This window comes from Furipterus horrens, unplaced genomic scaffold (genome assembly GCF_987537825.1).
Source record: "Furipterus horrens unplaced genomic scaffold, mFurHor1.1.pri manual_scaffold_9, whole genome shotgun sequence".
NCBI lineage: Eukaryota > Metazoa > Chordata > Mammalia > Chiroptera > Furipteridae > Furipterus > Furipterus horrens.
The window spans coordinates 88895288-88910282 of NW_028327179.1; the positions used below are offsets into that span (position 1 = coordinate 88895288).

The 14995-nt window shown below is 44.8% G+C and overlaps 1 protein-coding gene across 3 annotated transcripts in view; it reads right to left on the minus strand.

Moving 5' to 3' along the window:
• Positions 1 to 12772: 12772 nt before the first annotated feature.
• CHCHD3 (coiled-coil-helix-coiled-coil-helix domain containing 3) overlaps positions 12773 to 14995 on the minus strand; it is a 266376-nt gene continuing 264153 nt past the window's right edge. For all 3 annotated transcript variants that reach the window (XM_090286807.1, XM_090286806.1, XM_090286805.1), the window contains one exon: positions 12773 to 13511. In XM_090286807.1, coding sequence (XP_090142933.1) covers positions 13488 to 13511 — 24 coding nt within the window. In that variant the 3' untranslated portion in view covers positions 12773 to 13487. The remainder of the gene's footprint in view (positions 13512 to 14995) is intronic.

Sequence of the window (14995 nt, forward strand, 5' to 3'; positions counted from 1 at the left end):
TGCTGGGTCATATAGTAACTCTATGTTTTATTTTTTGAGGAATTTCTAAAGTAACCTCACCATTTCACATTCTCACCAGCAGGGTGTGTGAGTTCTAATTTCTCCACATCCTCACCAACACGTGTTTTGTGTATTTTGGATCACAGCCATCCTCATGGGTGTGAGGTGGTATCACATTGTGGTTTTGATTTGCATTTCCCTAATGATTAGTGAGGTTGAACATCTTTCTGTGTGCTTCTTTGGAGACACATCCTTCGCCCATTTCACACTGTTCTATTCCATGACCAGAGATGGAAAGTCTAACCTTGACCAAACCTTGGCTCAGAAAGCTACTCAGCGACGGATTATGAGGCTATCATTAAAAATCTGACCCCTGCTGAGAAGAAAGCGAGCCTGAAGCTGGTGCCTGGATGATGAAACAGGGAGTGGGAGGTAGAGATTGCCTCTTGTCAAACACAGACATGTCAGTTGGGAAGTTTTCAGCTTCCAATAGCAGCAAACCCAACTCAGCCACGTAAGTGCAGATCAGAAGTGCATCGCCTCTCATAAGAAGTCCAAATGGTAGAACAGTTTTAGCTGCCCATGGGCTCTCCCCATCTTTTAGCCCTGCTATCCCCCAGGTCTGGGCTTCTGTCCCCAGGCCGGTCACTCCATGATCACAAGGTGGGCACCAAAGCAGACTCACGGTTCTGTTGGTAAGGCAGGGTACCGACTCAGGGAGGCTACACTGAACATCATTTATCACATTCTAGGGACAGAGATGGTGGGAAAGGGAACCACCCTCCACAGACTTTCCTGAAGGCTATTATAGACCACCGGTGGCCTTTTTAGTGTCTAGTAATCCTCACTGGAAGGACATTGTTTATGTGGCCTTGAGCTGTTAATAAAACAATGCATTGGCCCAAGTTCTCCTGGCTCTAAATGAATGTTGGGTCCAAATGGATTCTATTGGAAGGCTGGCAAGAGTAGGTGGGTGAGGGAGGGTCCGCGGACTCCGAGACTTCAGGCCCCAGTGAAGGGCCCACGAGGTGGGTGGGTGGGTGTCATGAAGTTGGAGAAGGAGCCAGTTTGGGAGAGGTGAGGGGTATGGTAGGTGAGGGAGTCATAAAAATAATTAGCTGTTTTGGACAAGTCAAAGATTGTAGTCAAAATTCTCCCGGAAAATAAGTGTAGAGTTCTCCAACTTTGATTTCTTTTGTTGCTGTTTTTTAAATCTTCCAGCAACAGGAGGAGGGCTCCCACTGAAGGCAGGTGGCAAAGGCTGAGCTGGTGATATTTCACGGAGCCCCACGCAGCTGCTCTCTGGCGTTGTTGGAGCCGCTCCAGCTTCAAAGCCAGTGACAAATCACCCCTGAATAGGGCCTGAAAATTGCAGACCAACAGTTCATTTCCTTCCGAAGTCCTTTTTCGCCTCCGAAGCCCTTGGGAAACCAGCAGCAATGTGGAGCTAGGGGTTTTATTTGGAACGGCCGGGCTCTGGGCCCTGCACGCACCTGGCCCTCCTGGGGTCTGCGGAGTGGCTGCGCCTGGCACCCTCCGGAGGCAGAAGCAGCGGGCACACATACGGCCTGGCTGCATCTCGGTCTATGGCATCCTGGGCGACAGGCTGAGTGAAGGAGGGGACGAGACGCAGTGAGGCAGATGTCTTGGAGCTCAGGAAAGGTTAAAAGGAAGTCGGGAATTTGTCTGACAGACCCCAGCAAGCAAAGCTAGCATCGGCCACAGGCAGGAGGCTTTCCTGTTATTTTTCCCTCTGCTGGAAACCTCAGCAACTTCGCACAGGCAAGAAATCTCGAACTACTGCACCCGGTACCTGGGAGGGAGTGGATGACAAGAATGGGGCTTTTATTCATTACTCATTTAACTCAACGTTTACTGAAGGCTTCTACTGTACAGTGTAGTAGACCGATGCTGTGCGGGATTTGGAGGTTTACAGTGAACAGGGATTGCCCTCAAAATCTAGCAGTAGGATGAGGTCTGTGTGAAGAGGGCCCCTCGCAGCAAACAGGAGCCAGACTTCTGGGAAGGACAAAACTGGGTGGCCATTTACTCGTTGTAATGACCCCTAGCAGGTTTCTTAATCTTTGTAAGCTGCAGTTTCCTCATCTGTAAAATGGGGATAACGAAAGTACCTAATTTATAGAATGATTGCAATTAGAGATAATGCATTTAAAATTCTCGATACAGCACTGGCTCAGAAAACCCCTCAACAAATGTCAGTTACGAACGAGTAGGTCTTATCAGGGAGTGGAAATGACTTTGTCATAGGGATAATCTTGAACCTGTTTCAATTTATTTCCAACCCTTTGTATTGTGAAGTATAAGACACAACAAAGTACAAAAAAATGTACAGCTTGTTGAATTATCATAAATTAAAGAGATCCATTAACCACTCAGGCAAAGAGGATAGAATATTACCAGGACCCTAAAAGACTCATTTGTATTCTTTCTCATTACTACCCCCTCTAAACCCCCAAATGGTAATTGCTATCTATTTATAATAATATTTCCTTATTTTTTAGTAGTTTCACCACATAAAGTCACTGATTTTGCCTTGAAAGAAATTTATAAGAATGAAATCATACAACATGCATTCTTTAGTTCTTTCGTTCAACAAAGTGTGAGAATCTTCCATTTTTTATATGCAGCCAGAAGTCATTAATTTGTATTTATAATATTTCACATGCTTCCATATATTTGTCCTTTTTACTGTGATGCCCATTTAGTTGTTTCTACTTTGTAGCTACGATGAATACTGTTGAATCGTTCTCTAAGTGTGTACCTAGCAGTGGTATTACTGGTTCATCAGGTATGGATCTGCACTATAGATGGAATGTTTGTGTCCCCCCAAAATTCATGAGAACACAACTGCCAGTGTGATACTATTAGGAGGTGGGGGTCTTTGGGGGGTGATTAGGTCATGAGGAATGGGATTAGGTCACAAGAATGGGATTAGTGACCTGACAAAAGAGACTTGTGAGGGCCCCCTCTCTTCTTTCACTGCGTGAGATCACAGCTGGAAGACACCATCTGTAAACCAGGAAGTGGGCCACACCAGATAGAATCTGCAGGCACCTTGACCTTGGACTTCCCAGTCTCCAGAACTGTGAGAAATAATTTCTGTTGTTTATAAGCCACCCACTTGTCTATGGTAATTTTGTCATAACTAAGACAATATGCTCAGCTTTAATAGATACGGTCAGGTCATTTCCCAAATTGGTTGTACCAATTTGTACTTTGACCAGCAGCGTATTAGAAACCAGTTGCTTCACATCCTTGTTAACCCTCATTATTTTCCATCTTTTTTATATGTGCCATCCGGTGGATAAATGGTGGCATCTCATTGTGAATTTAATTTGCATTTCTCTAATTAGTAATGCCTTTGAGTACATTTCATGCACTTATGGGCCATTTAGAGATTTACTTTTTATGAAGTGCTTATTTCAGTCTCTTCCCCTTTTTCTGTTTAGTTGTCTTTTTCTTACTGATTTGTAGTTTTTTATGGTCTGGATATGAGCCCTTTGCTTGCTGTGGGCTTCACAAACATCTTCTCCCGTATGGCTTGCCTTTTCCCTGTCTTCTAGTGTCCCGAAGAACATAAATTCTTAATCTTAAAGTAGTCCACTTATCAACATTTTCACCTTATAGTTAAGAGTTTTTTGTATCCTGTTTAAGAAATGTTTCCTTATGCTGAGATCATGAAGCTATTCTTCTATACTGTATTCTATAGAAGCATTCATGTTTTAAATACTCACTTAAATCACACTCCAATTAAAATTGACTTCTGAGTACAGAGTGAGGGCAGGTCCAGTTTCCCTTTTATTCCATGTGACCATCCAACTGACCCACCACCATATATACATTTTTAAGACCAGTCTTTCTCCTCTGACCTTCAATGTCACCTTGGTTATAAAACAACTGTATTCATATGCATCAGCCTGTCTCTAGGCTCTGTCTTCTGTTCCATTCTGCTCTATTCTGTGTCACACTCTTTTTTACTAATGTAACTTCATCGTAACTCTAGTACAGCAAGATTTCCCATCTAGGTCTGCGAGAGTTTCTGAGCCATTTCCTAATTTCTTTCTTAAAATACATTTCTTTTATCCTCAGCTACTTTCTAATTCTTTTTGGACTTTGTAATAATGTCAAACTTAGAGAAAAACTTTTCAAGGATAGTACAATTACGTTTTTTCCTGAACCATTTGAGAGTGAGCTTCCCACGAGATGCCCCATCACCCTACATGTCCCGCAGAAGAACAGTCTCCTACATAACCATCACACGGTCATCAGGAAAACCCACTGCCATATGCCCACCTAATCCACAGCACCTGTGCAAGTTCTGCTAAGTGTCCCACTGAGGTCTTTTACAGCAAAGGATCCAGTCTAGGGTCACATGCTGCGTTTAGTTATTGTGATTTTTATTACCTTCTATTTAGAACTGTTATTTGGGGGGGTGGGGTGGCAGGGTCGTCGGCGTTGGCAGCCGTCCGTCTCGAGAGACGATGGCGTAGCTTCCTGAGAGTCTATCTGCACCGCCGAGAATGGCTGTGCAGTCCGACTCGGGAGTGACAATCCCTGCCGCACTTGGTACAGGTGAAGGCAGATGGCCGTTGTTGCTGCTGCTGACGCTGCTTCCGCCTCGATCTTTTCTGGACCGCCTCCTCGTTGCGCGCAGCCTCCGCGCGTGACGTACCTTGCCTGACCGCGAGCCTCCAGGCTAGGCGGTCGTCTGCTTGAACTTCCCATGTGTTGAGATTGATGGAGCATTGTGTCATGTCCTTTTTGCAGATGTCTTTGAACCGCAGTTTTGGGCGCCCTGTCATCCTCTTGCCTTCTGCTAGCTCGCTGTAGAGGAGGTCTTTGGGGATACGGCCTGCAGGCAGGTGGCAGGGTAGTTCTTGCCTTTCAGGATTTTGGCCTTTTGGAAGTTTACAAACCAGTTATTTTGTCCAGTGTGCCCCACTTTGGGTTTGTTTGGTATCTCCTCGTGATTAGTTTCAGGCTGCACATTTTTGGTGGGAATCCCACAGAAGTGATGCTATTGTGTTCTTCTCACGGCATCCCACCAGATCTTGATTTGACCCATTACTAGAAATTTTAATGTAGATCACTTGATTAAGGTTGCTTTACTGTAAGGTTACTCTTCTTCTTTTGTAATTCATAAGCTGGGAGGCAATCTGAGAGTATGTAAACATCCCGTTTCTTAAAAAACTCTCACCCCTAGTCTTCACATCTACGAGTGTTTCTTGGCTGAATTATTATTAGGATGGCTGCCAAATAATATTACAATTCTATCATTCCTTTTCCACTTATTAATTTGCATTCTATTTTAAGAAAAAAAGCTTTCCTTTTCATTGTCTATATATTCATTTATTTATACATCAGTATGGACCCTGCCTATTTTATTCAATAGATTACTATCATTATTTATTTTGATGCTTAAATTGTCCCAGATTTGGACAGTGATAGCTCCTTCAAATTGGCCCTGCCCTCTTGATATGTCCCAATCTTGTATATTCCCTGCCCCAGCCCTGGGGTTAGTCATTTGTTCAAGTTATGAAGGGTGGTATTTCGAAACCAAGATCTGGGTACCTGGTATGCTCACAGCTATTAGGATGATTTTGCTCCCTGGCCCCCTCTCATTGCTACAGCCAAGGAATATATGCATGAACACACACACACATACACACACACACACACATTATGTATATGTAGGTTTACATATACACACACATATAAACATGTATATACATTTATATCTACACTTAATTCTATATCAATTTATACTTAAAACCTCAATCACAGAGTTAGTTCCCTTTAATTTTCTCCCTTTCCATATTTGTAACTCCCTTATCTGACATTAAAAAATTGGGTTCTTATCCTCGATCTATTTATTTATTGGACCAGTGTCTTCTGTATAGAACTGTTTTCCCATGGCTCCTGCCACTGTTCTTTCCCTACCCACGCAGCCACCCTCCTGCTGTCAGGCTCCTAGCCCACACCATAAGGTCCCCCACCCCCTGCTCAGGCATCCCACTCTGTGTGCCATCACACCCACCACCTGCATTGGGCCTACCTTGCGTGGGCCCATCTAATGGCTTTGGGATTGAATTATTCAGAAAGGAGGAAGGGCAGAGAGAAAAGGAGGCACTCAACTACTTTTAATAATTACTAGTGAACATTAACTTGGGACATGCCTCATGGCTGATCAGGAAATAGAAGCCATCAGAAGAGAATGACATCACCCTCTCATGACCAAATCCACTAGCCTGTCTGCCTGTGTATTCATGAACTTGACCTTCCCTCCTGGCATAATGGACAAACTGTCTGTGCTCGAAGGCTGGCTTCCTGCCTCTCGGCCGGCTCAAGGACTTTTTCACTGAGTTTCTCTCTTTCTCGTTATTCCCACTGGCCTATAAAATGGGCTATAATGGCTCCAACCTTAAAAAGAAACCTCCCTTGAACTTCACATTTGCCCCACCTACTTCTCCCTTTTTTAACAAACTGCTGCCTCTCCCTCTTCCACTTCCTATAGCCGTTTCTTCTTCAACCTCACTGTGACCAGGCTTTCCTCTTCACTGGTCACCAAAACGACTCTTTTCAAGTGACCTCCACGTTGCCGAATCCACTGGCAAGTTCTGCCTCCACCTCATTCAATCTGTCAGCAGCATTTGACACGGCTGGTCGTTCCCTCCTTCTTGAAACACTTTCTTTCCTTGGCCTCCAAGTGAGCCTTGGCCCGTGTCCCACCTCCATGGCCACTCTGTCATTCCTCTTCCCTCACTCCTCTCCGAGGGCCATCGGGTTGTGGCCTCAACCTTCTTTGCTCTCCACACCCATGTCCCACGTGAGTAGTCAGTGTCAAGGCTCTAGGCCATCTTCAGTGACGGCTCCATCGCAGAGCTGGCCCCCGTATACACCTCGTGGCCTCCTCAAGCATTTCTACTAGGAATTGTGATTTATATGTTAAACTTAACGTGATGAAAATTGAACCCTTGATTCCTGCCCAGCCAAGGCCAACTCTTGCTGCTCTTGTCTCCGTCACAGTAAGTGGCGCCCCTTCAGCTGGTTGCTCAGGCAAACCTTGGGCGTCTTACACTTTTCTTCTCTTTTCCCTCACACCCATCTAAGGCAGGAGTCTCACTGGGGAGAGGTACAGATGTCCTCAATCTAGTGACTTCCCAATCTCTCTCCGGGGCTTCCACCCTAGTCCACGTCACCACCTCTTGCTTGCATCGTCTATGTAATGGCCTCGTCATATTCTTCCTGCCTGCCCGTTACCCACACTGCAGACAGTTCTCCACATCGCAGCCGGTCTTTGACAAAGGCACCAGCCCTCCAATGGTTCTTCATAACACTCGGAATAAAACTTCAGTTCTTACCGTGGATGAAAAGGCCGTATATTTGGGCCCTGCCTATCCCTCTGAGCTCAGGTCACAAGGACCTCTGTGCTGTCCCCTCACAAAGCAACCCTGTTCCTGCCTCAGGACCTGGGTGCTCCCTGCTCCCCCAGACTGAAATGCACTTCCCCCCATCTCTGCATGGATGGCTCTAACTACAGTAAAAAATCTGCTCAAGTACCACCTTCCTAGAATTCTCATCTGTCTTCACTGCCCAGTGTAATAGCGCACATCCTCCCTGAAGCCCTGTTCTCTCTCCCTGGACTCTGTGTTCCTTTGCCCTGATGTTATACTTTGCACAGCACTTGTTACTCCCTGACTTTGGTTACTGTTCACACCCCAGCCCCTCCCTAGGATGTAAGCTCCCTGCGGTCAAGACCTTGGCGGGAACGGTGCATAGGGCACAGTGGCAGGTCCCGCTGACTTGGTGATTTTATGTATGAGTGATTCAGGCAATGCCAGCGTCACATGGTGCTGTGTCTGAAAACCACCTCTCCCGGGTATAAGATCATGTGGGATTGGTGAGTTAAGTGGTATAAGCTGATCCATTAGGTGAAAAACTAGCCACTTCTGTACTGAGGAGGAAGTTGAAAGGGGTTATACTCAGGATAATAACCTGATATTCCTGAAACAGCATTGCCTTGATGGTGATCCTAACCCTTCTTCAGCTTAAATACAATAATATCTAACCTCACTGATAAATTCATTTCCAAATGCAAAAGACCTTCTGCCAAAGTTACTGAGATCTCCCAGTTTCATGTTAAGCACCTGAGGGGGAGGAGCGTGAGCTCTTGTATATTTTGGGTTCACACTTAACACGTGGCTTGTTGCAAAGGCATTTTAAGAACAGAGGAAACTCAGAATGGACTCCCAGCAGCAGGTTGGCCGACACCCCACTCACCGTCTGTCTGTTAAAACAAGGGTTCCCAGCTCTTGCCCGGCAGCCCGCTCCTGAGCTGGAGATAGAATGACGCCGCCACTTTAACTGTGTTGAATAATAGTTTCAATGACTTTGTGGTCATGCTTCTGAGGTCAGGGTGCACACTAACTTTAGGGAGATGCAAAGCTAAAATCTGCAGCCTGAAGCTAACTGAGGAACTTGGCCTATGGCTATGAAAATGCTTTAACACTTGCCTCTCGGACTGCCAGGCAGCAGGTAGAAGCCGTGGGCCCCGTCATCTGGCCTTCAGCCCCCATTTTATATGTTTGACAGGGATGGGGACTGAGCACAGGTTTTCCTCCATGCTCTGGGGTGGACAGACCAAACAGAGGAGGGCACTGCAGGAGGCTTCCTCCGAATGGGCTTCTTTCCAGCCCAGCCCGACGGCTCCCTGGGCTGTGACCAAGTCCAGAAAGGAAAGACCTGGCCAGGGCAGAGTGGAACCCTGCAACTTGGCCACTGACCTCTGGGGCTTCCACCTCTGCGTTTCAAAGCCACTACGGAAATGTAATCTGCTTTGCAGGTGGGGTTATGTTGAAAGCAGACTGCCTTCTCAACAAAGTGACAGTGACCACGGCCCACTGAGGATCGTCCCAGAGAGGAAGAGGAGGCTACATGCGGGGGATTGGGGGTGGGGGTGGGGGACCAGAGGGATGAGGGTAGTGAAGCTTTGCTGCATGGGAAAATCTTTGAAGGGTGTGGAGGCCTCACCCAAACTCACTTCAAGAGGTTTGAAGCATTTTATTGAATTGAGGAATAGCTGTTTTCCAGATAGAGTTGACTTGGTTTGAGGGAGTTTCAAGGACTGAACTTAATTGCTTGGAAGTTTCCCACTTCACTGAACCTGAAAAATCACTGACTATTCCCCATACCCCTGGGTCATGAGCAGGCTGGCGATTAAAAAAAAAAAAATGTGTATACACACACACACACACACACATATATATCTAGATCATCTAAACAGAAATAGGTAAAAAGGACTCTTCATGTTAGAGTGGATTTGGAATGACAGAGGCTAGAAAATGAAGTTGACGGGAATAATGTCCAGCCCTTCCCTCCACACAGCCATGATCACCAAGAGCCGGTGTTCCACTTAATGACAGAAACCCATCTTTAACCCGTCCCTTTAATTCCCTTTACGTGGTTTGTCATTGTTGGCACCTCTGACGTTAAGTGGGTCAAGGGAAGGAGAAAGCTAAAAAGTGCAACGTTTTTACATTCTTTTAAGGGCCCAGTGGGAGAAGAGGCTAAGACAAATGTCTGTAATAAATTAAAAAATAAGCACGGACGTAAGTGAAGCAGCACATGTATTGTTCTGACCGTGGCAGGTCACAGAGCATCAGCACCACGGTGTGTTCTGGGGGTGGTTTGGATTGTGGGTCCCGGGCACAAACTGTCTACATGTCCTAGGGGGACATTTCAGAATGGACACAGCCCGCCCACTGAGTAACTCCCCTGGGGCAAGTGACAGGAAACATGTTTGTTTTTTCTAATGAGGATCATAAATTATAGGAAAAAATATAGTCAAAGGCTACAGAGAACTAAATACAAACTTAGTTTTTTTCCTCGGAGAATAAAAAAAAATCCATATACCTGGTTTGTAAATTAAGAACTGCAAATAGAAGAAATCACTTAGAAGTTTAACTTCTAAATGATAACTAGTTTATGGTCTAGGAGGCTGGGAAGAAAAGGAAGTGTCAAAAATCATTTGGTGTAATGAAGAACCAGAGCAGGCCACGGGCAGTAAGGAACCTGAGGGAAATGACCTGTTCCAAGAGGCAAGAGCAGCAGAAATCAGAGGAAGAGCCTAGAATCATGCACCTGAGAGCTAGCTTGACAGGCAGAGAAGCGTGAGAAAAAGTCTACACCCAATGAAGAAGCTACAGGAGGAGATAAAGATGGGAGCAACTCAAGAGAGGGACACGAGGAAGCAGATGAAAACTTGGGGGCGTAGGGGGCCCGTCACAGAGAATAAACATTAACTCGTTCATTCAAAGCATTAGCTCTTCAAGTCTATTAACTCAAAACAGAATAATCCCTGTAAGCTGTTGCTACTCTTTCAGTTCAACTGATCTAAATCTTCACTCTTGAAAGTCAGCTCCGACAGCTGAAATGGGCAAAGAGAATTATCCCGTGGGTTTCTGGCAAAAGCAATTATACCTGTGGGCTGAAAGATATCAAGCTAAGAACCACAGGGTCCCAACTGCTAAGGCAGACTTGATGAGGACAGCTGGCCGCTAGTTCAGTTCTAAGCAAAATACGGCTTATAGCTGCTAGAGAGAGGAGTCTCATTGGTAGACCAGCAAGCCACAGTGTTTGGCCTTCAGCAGTCCACATCTGCTACTGATAATGATTTCTCAATTTTCTAAACCATTACATGTTGGCAAGTTTTCTGTAATAAGTTCTTGACTTTTCAAAGAGAGGAATTTGTGCTGGTTCCTCCCAGCTGTCCTCTAGTTCACCAGACATTTGTTTAGTGTGATAACATCTGCCTAGCTTTCAAGACACTTTACTTTTCTTGGCTTCATGAGCTAAACTATTGTTCAAGGTGTGTTCTATTTAATGGAGAAACTAACTGATTGGAATGTGTCAGTCCCACGAGACTCAAAAAGCACAACATTCTTCCCAAGCAGCTGTCTCGAAGTTAATAGTGACTGGGACAGAGTAGTGATGCAATCCACAGGGAGGTCTCCAAAGGTGGAGAGAAAGGCATCACCTCGCCCTTTTATTTCCCCCAAAGTGCCATCTTTCTCCCTCACAGCCATCACAGTTATCAGAATGACACACTTATAACCAGGGCAGGAAGAGAGATGTCCTGACAAACCACCCTCCCAATTGTCACGGATTTCATCAGCTTTCAACGCCTGGCTTTTCAGAGCTGTATTTCTTGGCCAGTGATAAGACTGGCAATCTGAGATGTGCCAAGTTCTTGGCTCTAAATGGCAAAACAAAGCAGAAAAGAAGGGAATTTGTGAGTAAGCTAATTTGCAAGTCACGGTGTAAACACCTGTTTTTTGTGTACCTATTCCTTCTCGAGGGCAGTTACCTGTGTGCTATGGGGACAGTGTCAAAACATGCTGCTCCTCTCCTTTCCGATGCTTCCTCCCTTCACACGGAAACAAACTCAACTTATTTTGGACTATTAGAAAACACCTCAAAACAGAAATGTACATTAAACAGTAACACAGAGCCTCTCAGTAATTATGGCAGGAGAGTCAACAAAGTCCCTCAGAATCAACATCAGGTCCATAGGTTTGTACAGAGATGCCACCAAATAGAGACAACTGAGGAATTTAGAGTCCACACTTAACAGAGGTTGGCTGAAATTTTCCCACCATAAGCTGTGTTCATCCTGAGTTTCTCTAAAAGGTATTTGAGCATGTGGATAGTTTTTCCATGTTCCCAACCCCAAATACCAGTTTACTGAATAATCACGCAAACCAACAACATATCCTAGACCCAACTGAATGTAAACCTATGTAGAAGGCTCTTCCACACACGACCCCCCAACAGTTGAGAAACCAGAGGCTTAGTTTGGTGAGGTGGTTTGATTAGGTACCACAGGTGGGAAAGTGGCAGTCACAATCTAAACACAGATGCACCTCACTCCAAAGCCTGTATTCTATTTCTTTGTAAAGATCTTATTTATTTATCGTTAGAGAGAGGAAAGGGAGGAAGAAAGAGAGGGTGAGAAACATTGATCGGTTGCCTCTTGCCTGACTGGAGACCAAACCCACAACCCAGGCAGTGCCCTGACAGGGAATTGAACTGATGACCTTTCACTTTGCTGGAGGACGCCCGACCAACTGAGTCACACCAGTCAGAGCCAAAGCCTGTATTCTTAATTATTTTGCTTAAGTGTTTCCTCCCTGTAACAAAATAAAAATTCTACATAACAAAAGATATTTAGACAACATCACAAAGTCTTGGCATTTACCCCTCCATCTTTTCCTGGAAAGGCCTTTCCATTTACCTTCAGTGTGAATACTAATTTCCAACTTATGAAAATCCAGGGTTGAAGTACCAATCCTCTGGTAAAAAAAAGTGAGTTATAATTAGAGAGTTTTAATGAAATTGGAAAGAGGAAAAACACTCAACGTTGATTGACTTTTTCTAAATAACATTTTCATGGATCACAGGGTCAGGAGTTCACAACCAAGGTTATCTAAGCTTATTCTTGCCACAGGCAGTGGGGCTTATGTCATCCCAAAGAAAGGAAGGTCCGTGCAATTTGTGAAGATCTTACAGAGTCCTACCTCCCTACCTAAGAGGCAAGTTCTGAGTATCGCTTGCTTGGCTGAGGCTCTGCAAAGTGCTTTGGAGCTTTTCAGAAGAAAGAGACAGCACAAATGCAAATTAATGATATGAATCAACTCAATTCCCATAAGCATAACCATCTAACCCAGGGAAAGAAGCACGCAAGGCCCCAGGCTACAATGCCAGTCTTCATCAGAAAATAGATTTATTACTGATAGTGAGTTAAGTCAAGATGTCAGTATTCATGATAGAGAAGTGGTTGTATAAGCCAAGGTTGCCTTTATGCTGATAAAAAAAAACAAAAACGCCTTATTTCACTTATAATCATAAACATTATTCCAGTGAAAGAGGTACATTTTCTCTCCTTTTTGTCTTCTTACATGATAGCCATAAGTTAAAATGAAATAGCTCTTACAAAGTCAAGGGAGAAAAGAAACAAGAGAGAAACCCAATATGCCACAGTCCAGACAATCCTGCCCAGCACTGTAGACCTGAGATGGGGGTGTCCTGCCCCCTCCTCTCCCCGCTCCACTTCCCCATCCCCACTCCAAGCTTTGCTGGAGTGGAGGGTCTCCAAATGATGGAGCTCCGTTAGAAGAGAAAGTGGAATACAAAGTGCAAAAGGCGGAGAGGGCTGCCTGTCTTTTTGTCTTCACATCTGGGGTTCATTAACACTGCAGCGGGTCCTTCATGGCTGACCCCTGATCTAGGTAGGCCTTGGCGTTTCAAATCGTGGTTGATCCAACTGTGATGTGCATCTGTTGAATCTGCTCTCTGGTGCTTCTCTTCAGTGGTCTTCTCTTTAAGTAGGTCAATTTCTCACTAGGAAAAAAAATGTTCCACCTCTGGAATTAACGTTGAAGGAACTTTGCTTGTTCTAAGAGTTGATTTTAGCCTCCCTTCTCAATCATGCTCTGCAAGAGAAAGAGAAAACACAAGTTTTTTACCACCAGGAGGGTAAAAATAACAGCAACTACTTAATATTGTACTATTTTGTACTGCTTTTCAAAAATCTACTGCAAAAACACAGAACGCAAGGCATATGTTTCCTGGTCTCAAAATATCACTGCCTTTAATGAACAGCACTGCCGAATCATGTACAATCTCCAAATGACCCCTCGCTCACCGTTATCAAGCTGAACCCTGAGGGCGTGTCCTAGATTGTGGGGTGGGATGGGCCAGGGGGAGAGTGTGCGCCACCTCGCTACCCCGGTCGTTTGGAATGTATGGGAGCATTTCTGGTGGCCCAGGGACTGGGATAAGGGTGGGGTGGGACAGAGGTTAAACCCAAAGGCTGTGAAAAGAAATCTCCCAACTGAAGGCAGGATTCTCCCCACGACAGAAAACTTCTGTTCATTCCAGGCAGGACACACATGTTCTTGAGCTTGAACTATTCCCAGATTTCAGAATTGGCTCCTACAATCCATTTAGCTATTTATTTTTGAGGCTGAGGGGTCGCTGACATACATCACTGCATAAGGTTTAAGGCGTACAGCATAATGGTTTGATTTCTATATCCTCAATATATTGTGAAATGATCACCACAACAGGTTTAGCTAATGTCGTCCATCATCTCATAGACACAATACAAACAAAAGAAAAAAATTTCCCCTTGTGATGAGAACTCGTAGGATCTACTGTAAACAAAGTTCCTGCATGCAGCACTGTTAACTACAGTCATGTTGTCCCTTACATCCCTAGACTAACGAATCCTCACTGGATGTTTGTGTATCCTTGGCCGCCTTCCTCCGATCCCCACCTCTGCCAACCACGTGTCTGATCTCTTGTTCTATGAGTTTGGCCCATTCTGTTTCAGATTCCACATGTGCAATAAGTGAGGTCATATGGTGTTTGTCTTTTTCTGTCTGACTCATTTCACTTAGCATTGTGCCTTCAAGGTCCGTCCACACAGTCACAAATGGTAGGTTTTCCTCATCTTTTATGGGTAGATATTCTGCTGTTGTACACACAGACACACACACAGCAACTTCTCTATCCATTCATCCATCAGTGGACACTTAGGCTGTTTCCAAGCCTGGGCTACTGTAAATGCTGCTGCTATGAACATGGGAGCGCAGACTATCTTCTCAAGCTGGTGGTTTTGTTTCCTTTGGATATGTACCTAAAAGTGAAACTGCTGGATGATATGGTAGTTCTATTTTTAATTTTTTCAGAAAATTTTATACTGTTTTTTATAGGGCTTTAGTAATTTACAATCCCACCAAGAGTACACAAGGATCCCTCTGTTCCACATGTATGTCAGCGTTTGTTAGCTCTTATCTCTTTAATGGTCATTCTAATAGGCTCGAGGCGCTATTGCACTGTGGCTTTAGTCTGCAATCCCGTAATCATGACTAGTGATGCTGAGAATCTTTTCATGTACCTGTTGGCCGTTCAC